The 22,197-nt window shown below is 43.7% G+C and overlaps 1 protein-coding gene across 1 annotated transcript in view; it reads left to right on the plus strand.

Moving 5' to 3' along the window:
* Nucleotides 1-21,853, plus strand: part of LOC311503947 (glutamate receptor ionotropic, NMDA 2C-like) — a gene marked incomplete at its 5' end in the record, with an annotated part of 44,355 nt that extends 22,502 nt beyond the window's left edge. Inside the window, 8 exons of the mRNA XM_084566871.1 lie at nucleotides 8,037-8,205; nucleotides 9,996-10,149; nucleotides 10,610-10,735; nucleotides 12,206-12,435; nucleotides 16,176-16,336; nucleotides 17,467-17,654; nucleotides 18,810-19,042; nucleotides 20,139-21,853. Of these exons, the coding sequence (XP_084422997.1) occupies nucleotides 8,037-8,205; nucleotides 9,996-10,149; nucleotides 10,610-10,735; nucleotides 12,206-12,435; nucleotides 16,176-16,336; nucleotides 17,467-17,654; nucleotides 18,810-19,042; nucleotides 20,139-21,701 (2,824 nt within the window). The 3' untranslated portion in view covers nucleotides 21,702-21,853. The remainder of the gene's footprint in view (nucleotides 1-8,036; nucleotides 8,206-9,995; nucleotides 10,150-10,609; nucleotides 10,736-12,205; nucleotides 12,436-16,175; nucleotides 16,337-17,466; nucleotides 17,655-18,809; nucleotides 19,043-20,138) is intronic.
* Nucleotides 21,854-22,197: the final 344 nt, after the last annotated feature.

The following is a 22,197-nucleotide window of genomic DNA, read 5'->3' on the forward strand; positions in this document are numbered from 1 at the left end:
CACCTCCAGCGTCGAGCACAGATCGCAGCGTGGCAGAAAACAGCTCTCAAGCAGCTACTCCCTTCAACTATACCTGCGACTGCTGTTCGTCAGGAAGCCGTACAAATGCCGTCATTATGTTTCAACAACTGCAAACAGCTGAGGCGTAAGTCTGACGCAGATTTAATTGAGTTTAATTGCAGATGTCTATTAAAATCGTTGTAAACCACTTCATGCAGAGAAGCACTCTGGCAAGCACACAAGACCATTTGCAGCCTCTCTTGTTTAACCTTATTTAAAGCTGGAGTGCAGGATGAGTTCACCCAGTGCGGATGAAGCCCATCAGAGCCCGATAAGTCCTTCACAGGAGTTTTAAATATGACGTCTCTGGCGACCAGCATCAATCGTTTACCAGATTGGAAGAGGTTTGCAACCGTCATGATGGAGATAGAGGAACCTACAGCAACTAGGAGAGACAGTTTGTAGTAAAGAAGTTGGAAAAATTCCTTCAGATGAGATGACAGTAACCATGCTACAGTGCCGGGGGCGATTGTAGACACAATCTAATAGCAACTGCATTAACGGATGAGTAAATCCAAGTGCTCATAGGCTTTAATTTTTCAGAAAGACTGGTAAAGGAAATGCAAAATAAAGTATTGCACTAAATTATAGAAGCTAGCAAAACAGGGCCCAACAATAGCTTTGGATTATTCAACCAGAAGAGGACTGTAGCAGACTGGAAAAGTTCCTGTGCTGACTCACATTCAGCAAGGGAGGCCGGTGATTTGACAGAGGCCTGGATCATGGTTTGTTTTCTTGATTTACACGCCACTGAGTCCTTACTTCTTTTTCATTTCTTTAATATTTTAAATTAAAGTTAGATTGTCTTCAAGAGCATGAATGTGAAGCGTGAAATCCGCTCTTTGGCATCAATGCTGACATGAATCCGAGGTCGCATGCCAGATTTCTGATTACATTCATCTTTGCATCTTTTCTTTCTGGATCTGCCAAGTAGCTTATGTACTTAATTAAGGTGGGTGGCTTTGAGAGTCTGAGATTTAAATCTCAGATTTTTTTTGTTTAAAGTACGGACTTCAAGCAACAAAGCATGCAGCTGATTCAGTGACTTCTCCAGCTATTTTTCGGAGAGAAGTGTCTCTTTCCATGGAGCTGTTAATCTCGTATGATTGAGAACATGTTGTTCTGCATACCAAGAGATCCAGGAAACACTGTGAGAGCAGACATTGATTAGTATTTGCTGCCTGTTATGCAAATTTGAATGAGCTAGTTCTCTCGTGGCAGCTAACCTGCTGCACCCATCCACGCTTAAGGCAGACATTTACACTGCATGTAGATGTTTTTCTTGCTGTTCTTCACACCAAACCTTCACCTCGTTCGCCTCTGCTCCCTGTAGGTTTGTTATTTCCAACTTAATTCTCGCTGCCTGTTATTGATCATGTTGCTATGTATTCATACTGGACTGTTGTTTACCTGCAGCAGAGAGCTCACCCCAGAGTAGAAGTGTTTGATTTTTGGGGGAAATCAAGCGCTATACGTTTAGCGTCTTTTTGTATTTTGTGTGTGATTTCCTATTTGTGACAAGTTGCAGTTTCGCGTACTCTTAATGCTAAGCTAACTGGCTACAGATTCTTGCATCATATTTACGTTATACACTGATCAGGCATAACATTATGACCACCTTCCTAATATTGTGTAGGTCTCCCTTGTGCCTCTAAAACAGTTGTGACTCATCAGAGAATGGACATAGGCCTTCTGAGGGTGTCCTGTGGTGTCTGGCAACAGAATGTTAGTTGGGGGCGGTGGGGGGTGGGGGGTGGGGGGCTTTGGGTCCTATGGATTGAGGGGAGGGGCCTCTGTGGATCAGACATCCCACAGATACTTGATCGGTTTGGGATCTAGTGAATTTGGATGTCAGGCCTACACCTTGTGCTGTTTTTCATGTTTTTTGTTCCTTAACCATTTTTGTGCCTGGCTGCTGCTACCAAGGAGTGTCATTGCTATGGGGTAGGGGTGCCTGGTCTGGTCTAGGTGGGTGGTACATGTCTACACCCACACCAATGCCAGGACCGAAAGTTTCCCAGCAGAACATTGAATTGTCACACGATCAATCGATTGTCAAGGTTATTCACTTCTCCTGTCAGTGGTCATAATGTTATGCCTGATCGGTGTATCTTACAACATATTTCTCTGCAACAAAGAAAAAAATATGTATTTCTGAAACTATGCCCATGAGTCTTGGTGTTTATAATATTTGCCATCTGTACAAACTGATAGCCTCTTAATCACCTGATCGACAATAAACAAACAATGTAGCCTATAAAAGTCACGTTAATGTCCACTCTTGTGTGTCTCCGTGGGTATGTACCCGTTATGCAGATTGCCGAGCTGACCACGGCCGGCACATTAATTATCGAAAGAGATATGTAGCGGCTGTTGTTTGGCGCGATGGCACATTGATTGCCAGTAAAGAAGATTTATCTGTCCAATACGGGGACATCTGTCATAGCATGAGACAGTGTTATCCCATCCTAGCCTCTTTCGGGTTCTCTATGGCTATCTGTCCCATTTGGACGGTGACCAACAAACGGGGAGCAGGAACAGAGAGGGAGAGCTGCTATGTAAGTCAGTTAATCTTGCTGTGTGGTCTGAGCCGCTTTCCTGTCGAGCAGATGTTTAGCATGATTAAAACTTTTTGTCTTGTTCATTAAAATAAAAAAAACACTTTCTTTGGACAGATGATAGTTTCTTTCGCCAGAAGGCTCAGTTCACCTCTTTGTGCTGATTAAGAACTAGAATTCCACACTAAAATCGAGCAGACACGAAGGACTGCAAGAGTCAAAAACCTGACAAGACCTTTGGCAGAATATTGATTGCTAAGGGTTTTGGTAATAGATGAGTTTTTATTGTAAATCTTCCATCTGTTTATCCATTTATCCTGGTTACAGCTTTTTGGAGTTTTGCGTCTTTGTATGCGTCAGGTTTCTGGTGAGGTAGGACCCAAAGGGGAGGCCGAACCAGGAAGCAAAGTGACTTTAATAAAAACTCAAATCCCAGAACTTAAGATGCTGCAGGGTATGCAGGTAAAATCCAAGAACTCTAAAAACAGCTGAAGACCAAAACAAGAACAGAAGGAAATGAATAGTGAGACAAATGGGTAACGTCACACACGACTTGACAAGGGACAGAAGGAAAGGTAGGGTCATTTATGCACTCACACTCAAAGACTAACGAGAATAACGGGACACAGGTGGGACCAATGAGGGGAGGGGGCCTCAAAAGACACAAGGTGAGTGGAATCACAGAGGCGGGACCAGACAGACAGGAAGTAAAACTTAAATCCCACTAGAAAACTGATTTCAAAATAGAACACCAGAAAAAACAGAAACATTCATTCATCTTCTGTAACCGCTTGTCCTGTGAAGGGTCGCGGGTGGGGTTACACAAAGCATTCAAAATTCAAAACCATGACAGTATGTTGGATACACGACGTATGACAAGAGCTCTGATGTTTTACAAAACCCTGCACTGACGTCAAAGACAACGTGCTGCATGCTGTTGGCCTTATAAATGTGGATTTTTGGCGGCGCACATTGGACCTATGGTTTATTAAAGGAAAAGGGTATCCGGTTATTGCAGATGAACTTGATTGGTTTTGATTGTGATTAGGCAACTAAAACACTTCCCTAAAACACATAACACAACAATAGCAAAACTTAGCTCACTCATCAGTTCATAGACGGCATGTTTTTTACAACCTGGACCTTATTTCTGGCATAAAATATGATGGTTTACTCACCCATATGACTTTGGTGTCATTTGGAGTCGTTTGGAAGATATTTAGATCAAGCGGAGCTCCACATATATCCATATATTGGGAGTGACTGGGGCACCGAAACGCAGCCTCTAAATAACGCATTGTCTGCCGCGAAACTCGTTCATTTCACCAATATTTTGTTATAATATGCACTAGCATAGCGGCTAGTGCATAATAACAAAATATTATGCACTAGCCGTTAAGTCCGGAGTTACCTGCTGTCTATTTGTGGACGTGCAGTGGTTTGTTGTTCGAGTTTCGTGGCAGATGCGTTAGGTAGAGGCTGCATTTCGGTGTCCCAGTCACTCCCACTATATGGATATACGCAGATCTAAATATCTGACGAATGACTCAAAATGACACCAAAGTTATATGGGTGAGTAAACGATCGTATTTTATGCCAGAAATAAGGTCCAGGTTGTAAAAAACAGTAGTTCCCCTTTAAAATAGCAAAACTTAACGGTCGTATTGTGACTACAGAACCAGGTTCATTCATCAATTCATAGACGACATGTTTTTAATGTTCTTTTAAAGTTGCTTATTTTTTTTAGCCTGCAATGTCGGCACATGGTTGCCACGATTAAAGAAAAGGATAGGGTCTTGGTTATGGTGGGTATTTAGGGTTTAGTTGCTATTAGAAGAACAAGAAAAACAATTTATTGAGCGTCTAAAGCGAGAAATAACAGTTGTATTGTGACTATATTCCAGGTTATTACCCTCTACTTCACCCTCGCTACAAAGGATCCTCTACATCCTGCACTAGTGCTGATTGTTGGCATTGTCAGATGTGAAACTTATTTAGACACAGCCGTCTGATTTTAATTCTGTTTTAATTTAGGTAAACCATAATGTTATGGACTGAGCTGAAACTTGTACTTCAGTTATGCTCTTCTCTCTGCAGTAAATGGGAGCAAATCCCTGCAGGCGGGTCCCAAAATCTGGTGGAAAGAGGTGCGGAGGATGTTACAGAGAGCCATGATGTCATGTCCGAGCTTGCCTCTGTTCTCTAACTCGGTGCAACTTCTTTCATCTGTCTTTCTGAGAAAATGATGCATGTTGCCGGGGGCGTACTTTCAAGCATTATCACGCGAATCAATATCCACTTCCACAGTTGCCTTTTTATTTTATCGGAGCTGAATAATGATTATGTTCTGAGCGCTGGCAAAAATGAAGCTTCTATCAAGATGCATTGCGAGTTAGTGTCGTCCATATCTGCAAATTTTGCCAATGCTTTATCTAAAGTGATTTTCTCCAGTTTGAGTTATATGTGCTGACTACAAACTTTTGCAGCTCCTTTCTGTCTCGCTATTACAGACATGTCTGTGCAGACCACACCCATCAAGTCACTCATCAGCTCGCCTCTTTTATTTAGCCATGGCGTTTAGCCAACCAGTCCCAGGCTTGTGGGAAACGTTGTCGAATAAAAGCTGTTAATACGGAAATATTAAATAAAATAACCTTTGCTCTTTTCCAAACATATAAAGTGAACACAAAACAGGCCAAGGCTGGATTATTATTCATTGGTGTTCTAATTTCAGTTTAGCTTTCTACAGCAGTACGTCATTGTCCATGTGTTGTGAATGTCATGTTGAACCGTTACATATAAGTGTACTGTGTCCACATACTTTTGACCATATAGCATGCAGTATACTGTATCCATACAGTATGGATATTTAAAACAAAGGTAACTTGACCTGATTTTTTTTTAAGACATTTCACGACTCATCCATGTGGCTTGTCAATTCCAGATGATTATTGGAGAGCTATTTTTTTTTATTATTCTGGAGCATCTCCATGTGGTGCCCACCTGAAACCCATGCCATGACCAGGGTCTGTTAATATGCTTTAGAAAAACCAAGACCTGACTGACCAAGAGTCTTCAGAGACATACTGTATGAATGTCTATCCCATTCCCATGAATGCAGTCTTGATTAAAATTTGTCTAATTTGGCACAGCCGTTCATTTGGCTCAGTAAAGATCGAGGTCAATATGACCTTGCATGTGTTCCGTTCTCTCAAATGAAAATCTCTGGAAAGCATTTAGGGAGTTTCTTCGAATGTGGCTCAAGTTTTAACCAGGATTCAAGAAAGAATTGATTACAGTGACCTTCAGTAATCAGAGGTCGCTGGGACCTTAGAAAAAGGTTTTTAGCCACTGCGAGTCATTTCCTAATTATGACAAATTTTGGCATGACATACATAAGACTGAGGGTCAACTTCACTAGTGATGACCACCTTTCCGTTATTGTGTAGGTCTCCCTTGTGCCTCCAAAACAGTTGTGACTCATCAGAGAATGGACATGGGCCTTCTGAGGGTGTCCCGTGGTGTCTGGCAGTGGGGTCCTATGGGTTGAGGAGAGGGGCCTCTGTGGATCATCCCACAGATACTTGATCAGTTTGGGATCTGGTGAATTTGAAGGCCAGGTCAACACCTTATGCTGTTCTTCATGTTTTTTTGAGTTGTTCCTAAAGCGGTTTTGTGACAGGCTGCATCCTGCTGGTGAGTGTCATTGCTATGGGGTGGGGGTGCCTAGTCTGGTCTAGGTGGGTGGTACATCTAGTAACATCCACACCAATGAATGCCAGGTCCAAAAGGTTCCCAGCAGAACATTGCATCGTCACAAGATGGTCAACGTTATTAAGTTCTCCCGTCATAATGTTGTGGCAGATCAGGACAGACACTGCTGTAAGCTGCAACTTTTACTTTGTTTTCTGAAATATTATTCACTAAACAGGCGATCAATTAAATCAGGAAAAAAAAATCAACCAGTTAAATGTTTGATTAAGAGCTTTAGCAGCTTTAGAAGGTTAATGTAGCACGGTGACTACAGCACATTAACTTTGCAGAGCTTTCCCGATCTTTCATACAGGATCACAGTGGTGGTAATTTCACATGCCCTCCTCCTCCATCTGTCCTCCTTTGGCCCTGCCCTCCTTTCCCATCCAAACTGAAGCCGCTGCCCCGTCTGAGCTCGTCTGGTTACTCTGTGTTTTTTGTTTTTTTTTTCCATCAGCTGAAAATCTTTCTTTCTCTAACTCTCTTTGGTCCAGCTGCGTCACGCTCCCCCTCCACGGTGCACTAGTTTCTGGGCATTTTTTTTGCGTGGAGAGACCGCACGTCTCAACACAACTGCTGCCAATCCTCAGGGGGCACTGTACCGCACGTGCGCATGTGCGTTCGTGAGTGTGAGGCGTCCCAGTTTAGGCGTGTTTGCTTGTGCTCTGGTGAATTGTTAGCGGAGTGTGTATAACGTCGACAGGTGGCCCGGCTCCTGCGGCAGTTAATTAACACTGCGTTTATCAGAGCCGGGCTCCCGTGAAAGAAGCAAGCCCCTCCGAATACACTCAAAATGTTTCTAAAACGAACGATTGAAAATAATCAACTTGTTAATTACTTGCTTGACTTTTTTCTCATTTAATCTCTTCCTCGTTTATTCACTCACACGCTCTCTTTATCATTCCTCAGCTCGTATGCTGACTCATTGACGGGGTTGAGGTTATCAGTCAGTCACTCACACACACACACAAACACACACACACAGCATGACTCAGCCCTCGTAGATTTTAGGTCTCCACATTGGCAGCGGGATAGATCAAAGAGTGGAATCTTTTCTCTTTTTTCTTTTAGGATTTTTATCAACTTCCTTTTCAGTCTGTGTGCTTTTAGCATCCGCTGTCACTTTTAGAAGTTCTCCAATATGTTTTGTTCTATTATGTTTTTCCTATTTTTTTTTCCTTCCCCGTCCTTCTGTTCTCTCCTTCTACACCCCATTAAGTAGCGAGGCCACAGAGAGGCAGCGGCCGCGTCCCGCAAATGCTACACACCTTAATGGGCTTTGATTAAAGGCCATCACAGCCACTCAACCGTTCACCGTGCGCTCTGTCACACTGTGTGTGAGCGTATTCGTGCGCGTTTAGCAATTTTCAGGCACCTCCTCCGTCTGCCTGTAAGACACCTCGCTAACTGACATTGATTTTAGCTAACGAACCCGGCCATCGCATGTCCTTCACTTTGCAGCCGTAGACGATGGCCACTGTCAGCATGAGGGACTGTTTAGCGCTCGCTCTCTGCAACGGAGTAAAACAACAGCTTCGGTCTGTGAAGCTAAACATAGCAACAGTCCCAGCTGCCGGAAAGGGTCTTTGATCACAATATGTGGCAACAAAACTGAATTTACTGCACCGTATGTGTGACTCTGCTTTTTTTTCTCCTGTCTCGCAGCATTATTGGCCACTCAGAGTCCTACACCAAACTCTGCTGTAAGGGCTTCTGCATAGACATCCTCAAGAAGCTGTCCCGCACCATCAAGTTCTCCTACGACCTTTACCTGGTCACCAACGGAAAACACGGCAAGATGGTCCGTGGGACTTGGAACGGGATGATTGGGGAGGTGAGACTCAGGCATGAGTTATTTAAAGAACGCCAAATCCCTGAACACAGCAGCTGGTGTGGTTGTATTGAGCTGCCTACTGGCGTTGTACAGACAAGTTGTTAGAACAAGGTGTTTTAAAGTGTTCGGTCCGCAGATAAACGTAGCCTTGGGCTATCGCATGCCCCAATTCCTTTAAAGGTAGGTTATTTATGTGACGCGTAGTTGATAATGTACAAAAACAGCAGCATACTGAATATTGACCAGAAAGCTGCATACAGTAATGATTATTCCTCATTTGTCTTTTCTTTTCAACCAAACAATTTTGTTGAGGTCATAAGTGCAAAATGCAACAGAAGGAAGTAAAATATATTCCAGAGTAAGACATTATTTAAAGCTGCATTAATTTAGTGTTTCATTCAGGCAGTGCATCAAACTGTACTCTGGTATGTTCTCATATTGAGATGTTTTTAAGAGGAACATGTTAATGATTTCTGTATCCATAGGGTTAGGGTTAGGGTTAGGGTTAGCAGCAATAAAAGTTGCCAACCAACCGATGAATGTAAGTCCAATATTCAGTCTTCTTTGAGACCTGTTTTAATCTCCCCTAATTTGTGAGTGATATGCTTGGATCACCTGTGCCTGAATGCTTTTTAATACCAGGCAGTTAATTTACAGTGCTTTATAACGACTTTTCCACTGTAGACTGCAACCAGCTTTAGCTAGTAAACAATGCTAATATCAATGCTAATATGAGTGATGATAACGACCTTAAACTAGAAAGCCATAAAATCAGACCAATGAACTAAAAGAGACTAAGTTACTACACATTGTAGAGCTGAGAGGAAGTACAGAGATGGGTGATCAATCAAATCCCGTTCACATGAACCGCAGGAACCTCCCATAGAGACTAGGAACTCCAAGCGGGAACCTTTGAAGAGTGTTTCGACTGCAAAGACCAGGGTCTAAATGAAGTTTACCATCCAAAAATCCCTTGATCAGGAGCTCGAAGAGGCTTGGTCCACTGATTGTTTTCAGCATTACATTGTCAATCTCTTCAATAGTTCGGGGGTGGGGGAGGGGGGACTGGAGCCATGTTTTATCAGCCTATCTAGTAAAATTGGAAATTGTTTGCTACTTTACAAATCTAGAGGAACAAGCGCCTCAGAGCTGTACTCAAAAGCAGTATTTTCTGCACCCGTGCACACAACCGTGTAGCAATGATGCACAACGTGACAAGTGACGCTAGCATTACATGGTCGAGAGAGTTTCTTTGATGTGTTTTATGTAGGTCTGCGGTGTGAGGTCATGCATATACATATGGAGATAATATGCTACCCCCCCCCCCCCCCCCCCCACACACACACACACCAACAGGTATTCCTCAAGAGAGCCTTCTTGCTTGTGTTTCCACGCCTGAAGGCAGATCTGTAGTTATACAATTGTGTGTGTGTGTGTGTGCAACATTTGAAAAGAATATCCTGCTTTTTACGAAAGCTACCTCGCATTTGAAAACTCTCGGCGTGCTGCATCCTCTCTTCCTGGATGCACAAATGATGAGACAAATATTTTTCATTTATCTCCGCAGACAGCCGTCATTAGAGTCATGTCATACTGTAGAATACAAAATGTTTGCTGCCTTTGTCTTGCTTGCTCCGAAAAGATCGCTGTTCAGAATTTGCTCTCTTATTTCCGAAGACATTTTTGTTGTGGTGAATCATTCCAGTCGAAAAAAAAAAAAAAAGAAGTAAATATGGAAACGCCTCACTGTTTATGCATTTTCTCACATTTTTTTCTGTTTCTTCTCTCAGGTTTTGTACAGACGAGCAGACATGGCCATTGGCTCTCTCACCATCAACGAGGAGCGTTCAGAGATCATCGACTTCTCCGTGCCGTTCGTTGAGACAGGCATCAGTGTCATGGTGGCACGCAGCAATGGGACAGTGTCCCCGTCTGCCTTTCTCGGTGAGGAACGCGTCCTCCGCATTAACTCTGATTGGATTCTTTCCGTTCAAACTGATCATAGCGTCTGTCATCCTGGAGTACAGTGCTCGCCATGTTTCTGCTTTCTTCCACGATGGCCTACTTAAACGAGTTCTGTCTCTGCAGACGCTTCGGGAAACTTCCCATTAAGCTTTTATCCCGCCAATAACTGTAGCCTACAACTAAATCCCCTATGCGCACCACACACACACACACACCTAAATCCCTTTTCCAAACCCCAAACAACAAAATTCAGCACACAATCCTCAACAGTGTGTTCCCCTCTTTTCATTCTCACTTCAGTCAGTTCTTCATTCTCCCCCCCCGCTATCCTCCCACCACACATGGTGACCCCCATCACTGGGTGAGGTTTAGACGCAGGAGGCACAAAAGGGAGTTACTTCAATCCATGTTTGTTCATTTACTTTTATTCCTCCTTCAGAGCCCTATAGCCCCGCGGTGTGGGTCATGATGTTTGTGATGTGCCTGACCGTAGTGGCCGTGACGGTGTTTGTGTTTGAGTACTGCAGCCCGGTCGGCTACAACCGGAGTCTGGTGAGCGCCAAAGGTGAGTTTCACACTTGGTTCTTTCACTTTCAGTGCTAAAATCTAATTAATTACTACAGCATCATCAAAGCACAGAAAAAAAAACAAGTTACATCCATCTCACAGATTTTTCATGCATGTCGTCGACATACTTGCATAGTGCTAAATGGATTAAATCTACTTATTTGTATTTTTCTAAAAATATCCATGAAGTAGCTCCGAGCCCCTCAATTTGCATCCAACCACTTCACAGTGCGCCTGCTTACACGCCGCTAACTCCTGTACTGTTAAAGACTTACTCAACAAAATTTTCGGAGAGGGCGCTAATCAATCCCACAGTGCAGCTCTGACGGAGCGTGCCTCGTCTCCAGGTCCGAAAGGTCATTTTCCTGTTTTAATTAGCATTCGTCGCTGCACTAATCGAAGTGTGATTGATGGCGGCGGCACCCTCCGTTGCCAACACATGAGCAACGGTGGCAGAGAGCGATGGAGGCGGGCGGAGGCTGTGAAATTGTACCGCTGTTTGGAAGTTTGCAGAAGGGCGTACGCGCGCCGTGAACAACAAACGTTGTTTGGTAGAGGTAGAGGAGCGGTCGAACAGAAACAAGAACGACTTAGTCAGACATCAGCTTTGCGTGTCGCCACCCAGAAATGGCAAGCAGAAGTAAAACACAACATCGCGTTGACAGGACAGATGAAAACAGGTCTCAGCATGGAATCAAACCATGTGGTTCCTCAGCGGGTCGCCCTGTTAATGACTGCTGAGGCTGCGGGTATCAGGCTTTTGCCGAAGCAAACCCTTCTACACAGTAAAGTGATAACTGACAGTGATTACATCTATGGCAAACATTTGTTAAAACAAACACAAAAAAACACAATAATATGTCACTTATCTGTGGTGGTATTTTCCCATTCAGGTAGATTTGTTTTTTCTTCCTTGACTTTTGCGTGCTCTGCCTGTGTGAACTCAGCGTCCATCTACAATTTTCTTCTTTCTGCTGAGAAATAGTTCATATGAAAACCGTCCTACAAAGAAAATGATCGTCCATCTCCCAACTTACTTTTTGTTTTGTTAGGACCAATGGAAGAAATAGTGTAATTTTTCAATGTAGAACTGCAGAAAGGGTTCTGGGTGGTTGTGGTTAACAGGGTCAACAAAACATCTGCTTCTTTTAACTGTGAAATCAGTAACGTTCATTTACTTTAACAAAAGGGTTGTTTTGACGATCTTTCCCTTTTTCCTACCCATCTTGTTTCAATCAAACATTCAGTACGATTTTGTGCTGACGACATCTATGTTGTGTGTCCGGAAAAACAGGCTCTAGACCCTTTTAGGCTCAAGGTATTTCTATTTGGATAGAATTTTTGGGGTTATTATAGTCATTAAAAACTAATTCTCAGCAGGGTCTTGGGTTCTTGCCCTGACATGTCAGTGTTGAATAGAGGACCTTGTCACTCTAAAACTCTCTGACTTGACTCTCTGTTTCCCCAGCTCCTGGCGGCCCGACATTTACGATCGGGAAATCAGTGTGGCTGCTGTGGGGCATCGTCTTCAACAACTCGGTCCCCATTGAAAACCCCAAAGGAACCACCAGTAAGATCATGGTCCTGGTCTGGGCCTTCTTTGCCGTCATCTTCCTGGCGTCTTACACCGCCAACTTGGCCGCCTTTATGATCCAGGAGCAATATATCGACACAGTGTCTGGCCTTTCTGACAAGAAGGTAAGAGGCTGAATGAAGTGTCACTTGGAATAACAACCTCAGAGTAATTATGAAGCGGGGACCGTTACTGAAAGTTCACACAGACAGAGGCAGGCTGTTTTTGTAGAGCAATGAGATATGGAGCAAACCACGTCTTTGTGTTTGAATTCAACTCATGCCACATCATCTGCACTTTTCTCTGTTCATCACTCTGCATTGACTAATACGCCGTGAACGGAAGAGAGACAAAAACCTCACAGAGAGCCTTTAAGATGGAGTCAAGGAAAGGAATTTTTGCTGTGAATGTCTCTGTCCTTTTCCTATCAGCGGGGAGCCTGGTGGCATGAATGACTAATCAATTACTGCCTTCTGTCAATACAGATGGTGTCTGAGTCTCAACTTGTCCCGTCAGTATTTTGGTCTGTCCATCAATATTCCCCCTGTGCCGTCTCCATCACTTGTCTCTCTCACACTGTTGAAACAAGATCGCCAAATGTCAAACGATTAAAAGAAAACAGTCAAGCCACAGAGGGACAACAACAAACACGCGGTTTCCTTACCACTTAAATGCGTACGCACATGCTGAGACAAACACACTCAAGCTGGAAACAGGGCCTCGGAGGAGCTTTTACAAGCTTTTCAGTCTTCACACATAGTGAAAACAACTCCCAGGCAGGGATCAGCAGAACCACCTCAGTGATCTGTGGTTGTATTAACCGACTATATTAATTGTATGCAGATGCATCATGTCCCAACACATAAAGGACGGGTACAAATTAGCCTGCCCAACGCAACCTCAGCCGACCTTGCATTCTGAGATTCTCCATGATAAAGGATTAGTGGGATTTAGGTCATGGGCTGGATACAGTCATACCATTCAGGTTCAAAGTATAAGGCTGATGTTATTCTTTATTTTTCTTATTGTCTGAAAATGTATTGAAAAGATCACCAATGTGTTAGACAGTCTCACATTATGTGCCAAAGTGTATACCCAGTTGAAACATAGTTCTTACAGGGGAACTGCTGTTTTTTAAAACCTGGACCTTATTTCTAGCATAAAATACGATCGTTTGCTCCCCCATATAACTGTGGTGTCATTTGTAGTCGTTCGGGAGATATTTAGATCTGCGTGTATCCATATAGTTGTTTACCTGTAATTTGCTACTGATTCTGAGGTTGTGGACGAACCATAGCAGTAGCAAATTACAGGTATACCACCGCAGGTGCACGCAGCGCTCAGAGATGACATCATCCAGGGTCTGTAGGTCAATCTACAGACCCCAGATGATGATAACGGGTAACTCCGGAGTCAGCGGGGAATAGCACTAGCATATCATAACAAAATATTGGTGAAATCAACAAGTTTCGCAGCAGATAATGCGTTATTTAGAGGCTGCGTTTCGGTGCCCCATTCACTCCCACTATACGGATATACGTAGATCTAAATATATCCCGAACGACTACAAATTACACAAGTTATATGGGTGAGTAAACTATCATATTTTATGCCAGAAATAAGGTCCAGGTTGTAAAAAACAGTTCCCCTTTAAGCTGTGGAAAACTTAAGATGGACGAACTCTATGTAACGTTACAAATAGGGTTCCTTAGGAGCAGTTTTGAAGCTCAGTGTGTCGTCCCCGTCGTCACCATCTTGGCAGTGTGTGACTTCACCTAAATCCTGGCTAACTGAAAAAGCTTGAGAGGAGCTGATATTGTCACTCATATCGTCATTCGAAGTAGGCGTACCGTCTCGCATGCACAACTTTAAGCTTTAACACCTCAGTTGAGGTGAAATTAGCTAAAGCTAGAGCATTTATTTATTTATTTTTTTTGTACCAGGCTGTAAATGTGTTCTGCTGTTAAGTTGGGCACTTTAACATGTACGAGGTTTTTTGAGTCAGCCTCAAGTGGCCGTTCATGGTACTGCAGGTTGCTGTCTACCCAAAATCCACCCGAAGCCTGGCAAGAAATATACATATTTCTTAATTAGAAAAGCCACAAGCATCAAACCAGAAGAAGAAATTTTAACATTTCCCAGGACATTTCCTGCAGAGTGTCCCACATTTTCCAATTATATATTAAAAAACAAATTCTCCATACATGTAGACTTAATTGTGAACAATACAGACTAGTATTGTTTGCATGTTCAGCTGTCCATCTACTCTTTACTGAAGAGTCTCTGGCTTAGAATAGGTTGTAGTTTAGGTAGTTTCATTCATATTTTTAAATGTCAGTGCTGATTTATGTGCGCTGTCCCCCATAAATAAAGACTTAATATCTGATTGGGCTATCAAAGGAGTATACTGTATACTCTCCCAAAGTAAAACTGATTGACCCACTCGTTTCATTTGGTCCTGAGTCCTGGTTGAGGTAGTTGAGAAAGGTTTTAACATAAAACACAAGAACAAACCGAGAGAGGAGAAGGAAGCATAAATGCTTTTATACTGGCAATCCAGTTGGAGGAGTTGGGTATGACGGAGGTTATTCTCCATCTAAAGGTTGTTCAGACTCAGAGGTGCTTGTTACTTTCCCTGCGTGGCTGATGATCTGAGAGCTCTGATCTGTTCTTAATGAAGTGAGAGTTGCAACAGACACATTGATGATAGTGATTACTGGCTTAATGTGCAAAAGTTCTTTCCTAATGTTTCCTAACTCTGAGAGCCTTACGTTATGATGGAAATAATGTGAACGCCTCCTGTAATTCCTAATCTTCTGGCTATGATGTGGGCTTTTGTTGAAACAGCTGATTATTAAAAAGACACGAAGCATCTCGACCGAATCCATTGTATATGAAGAGCGATTATATCAGCGCCCGTACTCACACCCACTCGCACGCTCGCATTTTGATTGGCCCATTCATTTGCGCTCAGCTCAAAAGGTCAATGCCGTAACCAAGATGAATAGATCTTTTCTGTTTACAGTCTAATTGAGCCAGAGCCGACGTATTCCTGCTCCACTCTGCGCAATTTGTCACCTCGTGAAATGTGAACTTCGATTGGCTGCGGATTGAACTGGATTAGGATCATCTGTGGGCAGTGAAAATGATTCAAACCGATGCATGTTGACCGATATCAGATGGAATCTAATTGAAGTGACCGAGTGGCTTCCAGTCCGTTGATGCAGCGCCGAGTTTTAGCAGCTGATTTGATCAGTGCTGGAAAAAAATATGGAATGACTTTAAAATGGATTTTATTTAACCGAGTAGTCCTTCGTCCTTTACCTTTACTACATTTCTTCATTCTGGTTCCCCCTTTTCTTCACTTCTCACAATTATTTCTGCTGCTCTGTTTCTTTCACTTTCTTTTCTCTTTTCACCTTCTTCTCTTTTCCCCCTTTCCTTTCACTTTATTTACTTCTTTCTCATATTTTCTCTTTCCCTCATTCTATTTAATTTCTTCTTTCTTTCCTTTTGCATTCCCAACCCCTTCCCTTCTTCTTTCTTTTCATTTGATCTCTCTGTCTCTTTCAATTTTTTTGTCCTGCCCTCATTTTCCTTACACGCTTAACTTTTCGTTTTTAAAAATCTTATCCCAATGCTCCAGTTCCTCCCCCACCTCTTCCCTCACCACTTCCCGCATCATTCCCTCTTCTTCCTGCCATATTCTCCTCTCTCTCCTCTCCCCCCTCCTATCTCCCTATTCTCTTTCTATCCCCTTCTCCTGATCAAACTTCTCTAACTCCCTTCTGTTGTCTCTCCCGTTCCCCATTTCTGCAATCGTCTCCCCCTCTTCCCTTTCGTCTCATCCTCTGTTTCCCCACAGTTCCAGAAACCACAAGAGCATTACCCTCCTTTCCGCTTTGGGACGGTCCCAAATGGGAGCACAGAGAGGAACATCCGCAGCAACTACCCCGACATGCACACACACATGGTGAAATACAACCAGAAGGGGGTGGAGGAAGCCCTAGAAAGCCTCAAAAACGGGTACAGTTTTTCTTAAATTTTAACTGTATAGCACGGTTAAACAGGAAGTTATATTTAAAATATCCATCCTCATGCCAGCGGAGTCATCAACTGTAATAATAATGATGATAATATTAATGTGAGTGACACAGCAGGATTTTGATGCTCTTTGTGTTGTACACCTATTCGTGAATTAGGTTAAAGTGATGGGTGTATTTTTAGATGTGAAGTCATGTCTGGAGCAGCTTGATAACTATAGAAAAGTGCTGTCAAAAACATCCCATCATCACAAAGAACCAACTCTCACTGCAAGTATTTTAAGATCCATTTTGGGACCTTTATCTATGAATGTGAGGAACAAAAAAAAAAAAAAAAAAAACTTTGAGAGACCTGAAACTTGACTGGAAAGTCAATCCATCAGCGTTGATGTTTGTCAGTTCCAAACCGAAATGTCTATTGGAATAATGTCAATTAAATTGGAAAATACTTTCATGGATTTACTACTTTGGTGCCATATAGGTGGACATATTGGTTTTTAGTGCGATGTCTCAACTAATCTTAAATCAATTACCATGTAATTTACCCAGACTATTTAACCTAAGGACTTTGTTGAGCCACATTTTCTCCAATACCATGTTTTCAGTTTTCGTAATCAGGTTGACTAACTTCTTGTGTACTATTTGCTCTATTTGTGGCCTACAGACCACATCAAGCTGGCATTTTAATGACCGAGTACCTGCAACACTAATGCTGTCATTGTGAGCCCGCTGACTTTAGCACTTTGCTCAAAGCATTCCCATATAAGAACAACCTCCAGAGCGTCTGTACATAGACTCCTCTTCATCTCAGTTACATTTTCTTTGAATAAAAAGGATCTTGCAGCCAGAATCTCTTCATGTAACTCTGACAGAACATTTCTAAAAAGCTGACTAAAGGTTCACTCTGATGGGCTGGCAGTCGTAAGCAAGTTTCAAGGTGACTGTTTCTGGAGTTAACCATGGAAAGAAGCTGTTGTGTGTTTTTTTTTTTTTAATGTGGTCAGCGTTTGTATGTAATGGGCTAAAACAAGCAAAATGACCAATGTATGAAATATAAAACGTATAAATATACTTTGCAGGAAGTTATTAGGCTGATGATGTATTTGCATGCAGGAAGCTTGACGCCTTCATCTATGACGCTGCGGTTTTGAACTACATGGCTGGGAAGGACGAGGGCTGCAAACTGGTGACGATTGGCAGCGGGAAAGTGTTTGCCACCACGGGATATGGCATCGCTCTGGAGAAAAACTCCCGCTGGAAACGACCCATTGACTTGGCGCTGCTGCAGTTCCTCGGAGACGGTGCGTGCGCATTCAAAACTTACATAAAGCACAACTCTCACCTGTGCACTCGCTATCACATGACCCGCAGCTATTTCTGTGTCGCTGTATACGAACCACGGAAGTGGCGTCAGTCCAGTTCAGTGCGTGTTGCATCGGCAGGGAAGTGGGCTTACAGGGAAGAGTTAATATCCTGCAGAACAGCAGGGAGTGTTAGGGATATGATTATCTCTGTTACACACTCACACACATACACACACCCTACCTACGTACGCAATCACACAAACGCACCATGATGGCCGCCGGTGTGGAGTTAATATCCTCCCTCCTCTGAGAGCTTAAGAGCACCCCACTCATACAGCCGCACTCACTCCGAGTTTTCCATGATGGTTTAATAAATAACGTGTTTATGGTCAACATACGGTAACTGAGTGATAAAACGGGCCGTGCTCCCTGGAGGCCGTTGGAAAGAGCTTGCTCAAGAGGTGGCCACCTGTTCTGAGGCCTGGAGGAGCAGCTTATGTGGCAATGATGGCGAATGGAGGGGTGGACTGTAAATCTTTTTCATGCAAATTTAAATACACTTCCACCACCGAAGAATAGCGGATATGAAATAATCGTAAGCAAAGAGAAACTAGAAGGGCACTGCTATCTACGATATCTACACTATGTGACTCTACTCTTATTACATTGGGATATCCACTGGCAAGATCTTGATTTGAGGGTGTTCACATCTATATTTTGATTAGATTTAAGATTCATTGCAACTTTTATGCAATGCAACTCAATTTAAAGACAGTGGAGCTAAACAAGGAACTAGCAGTTCATCAGTCGGTCTGTTGAACATGTGTTTCATCAATAAAGAATGGATAAAGACAAGGCTGGATAACAAATCAGCAAAAACAGACATCTTCTTCGGGGTCCGTGAAGGTGTGGACCATCCACTGCTGAACGCAACTAGAGCAAACTTAGCTTAGCTTGAGGGTCTCGCTATAAGAAAGGGCCATAGCAATGTAGCCTACTGTAGCACTGAAATTACCCAAAACCTAGCTTGGGTATTCAAACTGGATTTAGACTGTGCGGTGACAATTGAGATGGTTTTGTGCAAATGTTTACGTTCAAGTTGTTATAACCTGACGTCTCACGTTCTCTTCCTGTAAACCTCAACCCCCTCAGGAGACACCCAGCGCTTGGAGACAGTCTGGTTGTCGGGCATCTGCCAGAACGAGAAGAACGAAGTGATGAGCAGCAAGTTGGACATCGACAACATGGCAGGCGTCTTCTACATGCTTCTGGTGGCAATGGGCCTCAGCCTGCTGGTCTTTGCCTGGGAACACCTGCTCTACTGGAAACTACGACACTCCGTCCACAAGTCGCACAAGCTTGACTTCCTGTTGGCCATCAGCAGGGTGAGGCTCGCACACAAGACAGTCGATTGCCAAGTTGTTTTTGTTAAAGAGCCCGGTTGTTTGTACATCCTCGGTTGGTTTGATTGCTCATTGGTTTGAGAAATTGCTTCACTGATTTTTACAGTGATTATTTAGTTAAATGATTGGCCTGCTGTAATTGGATTAGTTGTGCAACAGCTTGGATGGGAGATTGAAAGACTGGCTGGTTGATTGTTTTGACTCTAAACGGTATGGGGACTTTTTCTCTATTTAATGTGATGTTTTACATGGAGTGGCTTTTGTGTGATGATAAATTAATGCAAATAGATGTGTATTTGCATGTAATTATATAGTAACATTGGAGGACCTTGTAATAATATTAGCAAAAATGGCTCAGCCTTCTCATTAAGAACGAGACGGGAGGGGAAAGAGGAGAGATTAAAAGAAAGAAAAGCAGCTCTAATTCTGGTGTTTACTCAACATTTAACTTTGATTGCCGAGCGTTCATTTGCAATTAGCCTAAATCAGCCTCCAGTTTATTAGTTTCAGTTAGTGAGTGTGGTTATTGAGACAAAATGATCTGGCTGAAGTTACAGCCATTGAAATGTCTATGGACTCCAGCTTCCTCTACTGTGTAATTATACCATTGTGCCTGGCTGTGGGTTTTATCAGATTAACGGCTAAATGACTATCTGATCATTAATCCGTATGGGGCGGCCCCAAGGACCAAATTAAATTTGGCTCTTTCAGGATCTCACAGTAAACTGTAAGCGGAGACCAGTCATGGGATTTAGCTCTTTGTTTGTCCATGCATTTAGAGTGTTGCATTTGTTCCGTTAAAGTCTTTAGGCATGTGTGTGTCCGTGTACTATTATTGAGGCAATCCTCTCAGCTTGAACAGTTTTTCTTTAAGTCCCAGGAGAAGGCATAATGAATTTGCAACTAAGACTTGCCTCAGTGGCAAAACGAGATATTACCAAAATCCTTTTTCATCAATTTTATTTAAATGCCAGTGCAGGGTTTAAACGTCAAGAGTTAGCTTATCACTTTGAGATGCACAAATTGGGTAAATTTTTCCTCATATTTTGTTCTCTTTTGTATCTCTTTAATCTATCAGGGTATTTACAGTTGTTTCAATGGAGTGGAGGATCCTGGGCGTTCATCTGGTTTGGCTAAACCCGACCTGACCTCCAATTACGCTCAAGCAAATATGCTCAAGATGCTTCGCACTGCCAAGGACCTGGTCTCTACTGCCAATGTTGAGAGTTCCCTGGACAACGCCACCAAGACCATTGAGAAGTTGAGTCGTCATGGTGGCAGCTTGCCTGTTCGTGTTCCACAACTTACCACAGAGGCCGTGCCAGGAGGGTTTGCTTATATTACAGAGAATCACTGCTCTCTTCCTCAGCGCTCCCTAACCCCACCCCTCACTGCTGTTACCTCTCTGAAACAGCACCGCGGTGTGACCAGGCCGACCCCGCTGCGCTACACACTTCCAACTCGCTCTTCTTCATGTCTTTACGACCAACCACTTCCTGTGTCCAGTCTCAGCAGCCCCCACCTGGCCGTAGGGGATCCCCTCCCTCATCAGCACCCGCACCACTACCAGACCACTGGGAGACTTTATGTGGACGCTCATCCTCACTCGCCTTTCATTCCTTATAATGATCTCCAGCTACCTGACATCTACACTTCTCATCCGGTCTCCTCACCCCAGAACCAGCACGTACAAATGGGCTTCACCCGACGGAAAAAGAGGTCCAGGAGTTTTCAGTGTGAGGATGGGGATGTAGAGCGGAGAAAACACGGGGACCAGGAAAAGAGTGACAAAAGTCCCATCTGTCTGAGTGAGCTCAAAGCCAACCACCTCCAAGACAACCACATCTCTGCGCCTCCGAGTGTCGACAACATCTACTCAGGGGAGATGATGTGTCCTCGGGTGGAGAACTACAGCTCGTGGCCTCCGGAGGACCTTGTTCTGAGAGGGCGGCGCAGGCACCGTCGCCCTTCGTTTCTTAAAGCAACTTGGGGGAGCGAGCAGATCCGCCATCAGGATGAATCCCTGTCTTCCCTGTCCAGCCAATCACCTTCAACCCTGCCAGACCTGTTCCCATGCATTCTTACTTCTGCCACACCTGCCAAACCATATAACCCCGCTCATCTTCGAAACAACCTGTGCCTCCCAAGGAACCAGGCCTACCTCCACATAAGGGAGGACCAGAGGAAGCCTAATGGGCGTAAGGGCCAGAGGCTGCGCTACTCCCAATCCACACACCTTCCCACGTATGGCGAAGCAGTGCGACATGGGACTGGGGTAGGGCGGGGTATGGTACGGAGAGCGACTAGCTTGCTTAGTAGACAGTATACGCACTACCTGAACTCGTATCCTGGACTACCCCTCTACCACGGTCCCCTGGACCTGCAGCACCACAACCAGGGTTCCAGCAGTCACCCAAGTCCCAGTCCTGTGTGCCAACTATTGGCTTGTGGTGGTGGACATTGTGGGGGCCAGCGGGCCCTACTTTACCAGGACAGCTTGTATGGAGCCTACGGGATCTATCAGGGATCCCAGACTGCATCAGAAGCTCAGGCATGTCAGGGAGCAGGGGGCCAACCTGTTGGGAGCCCCTGTGTACTTCGGCCCTGGCGAAGGGTGTCTAGTCTAGAATCTGAAGTCTGATTGGAAACCATAAGGACCTCGCAAGATGTAAACTGTGGAGATTACCGAAGACAAGACTCTGAAACATTACCACTGTGGAGAGAGTTTGTTGATTAGATTAATGTCAAGGGGAAAGGTTTTACCCCTTTGAAGTATTATCTATGTGGTGTTGTGTGGTAAAGAGTAGAAGTATGGGTCTCCTGATGTGATGTACACTACAGTAAGAAGACGGCACGGCTACCAATTTATCCTGGAGGAAGCTGTGGAAAGCTGAAGCTGGCAGGTTTAACTCACTTGCTGCTTTCCTATGAACAACGCTTGTGTGTTTTCCGTGCTTCAGTGTGCACTAAGATTTACAACAGTCCATGGTGTTGGCGCATGGTTAAACTATAACCAGAGTTTTTTTATGCCGTGTGTGTGTGTGTGTGTGTGTTGTGTATATTTTAATGTGGATGGTTGGGATTCAGTCTTGGGTGTCGTCTAGTAGATGAACCGTTTACAGGTGGGGAGAACAAGC

Source organism: Chelon labrosus, assembly GCF_963514085.1.
Source record: "Chelon labrosus genome assembly, chromosome: 19".
Lineage (NCBI taxonomy): Eukaryota > Metazoa > Chordata > Actinopteri > Mugiliformes > Mugilidae > Chelon > Chelon labrosus.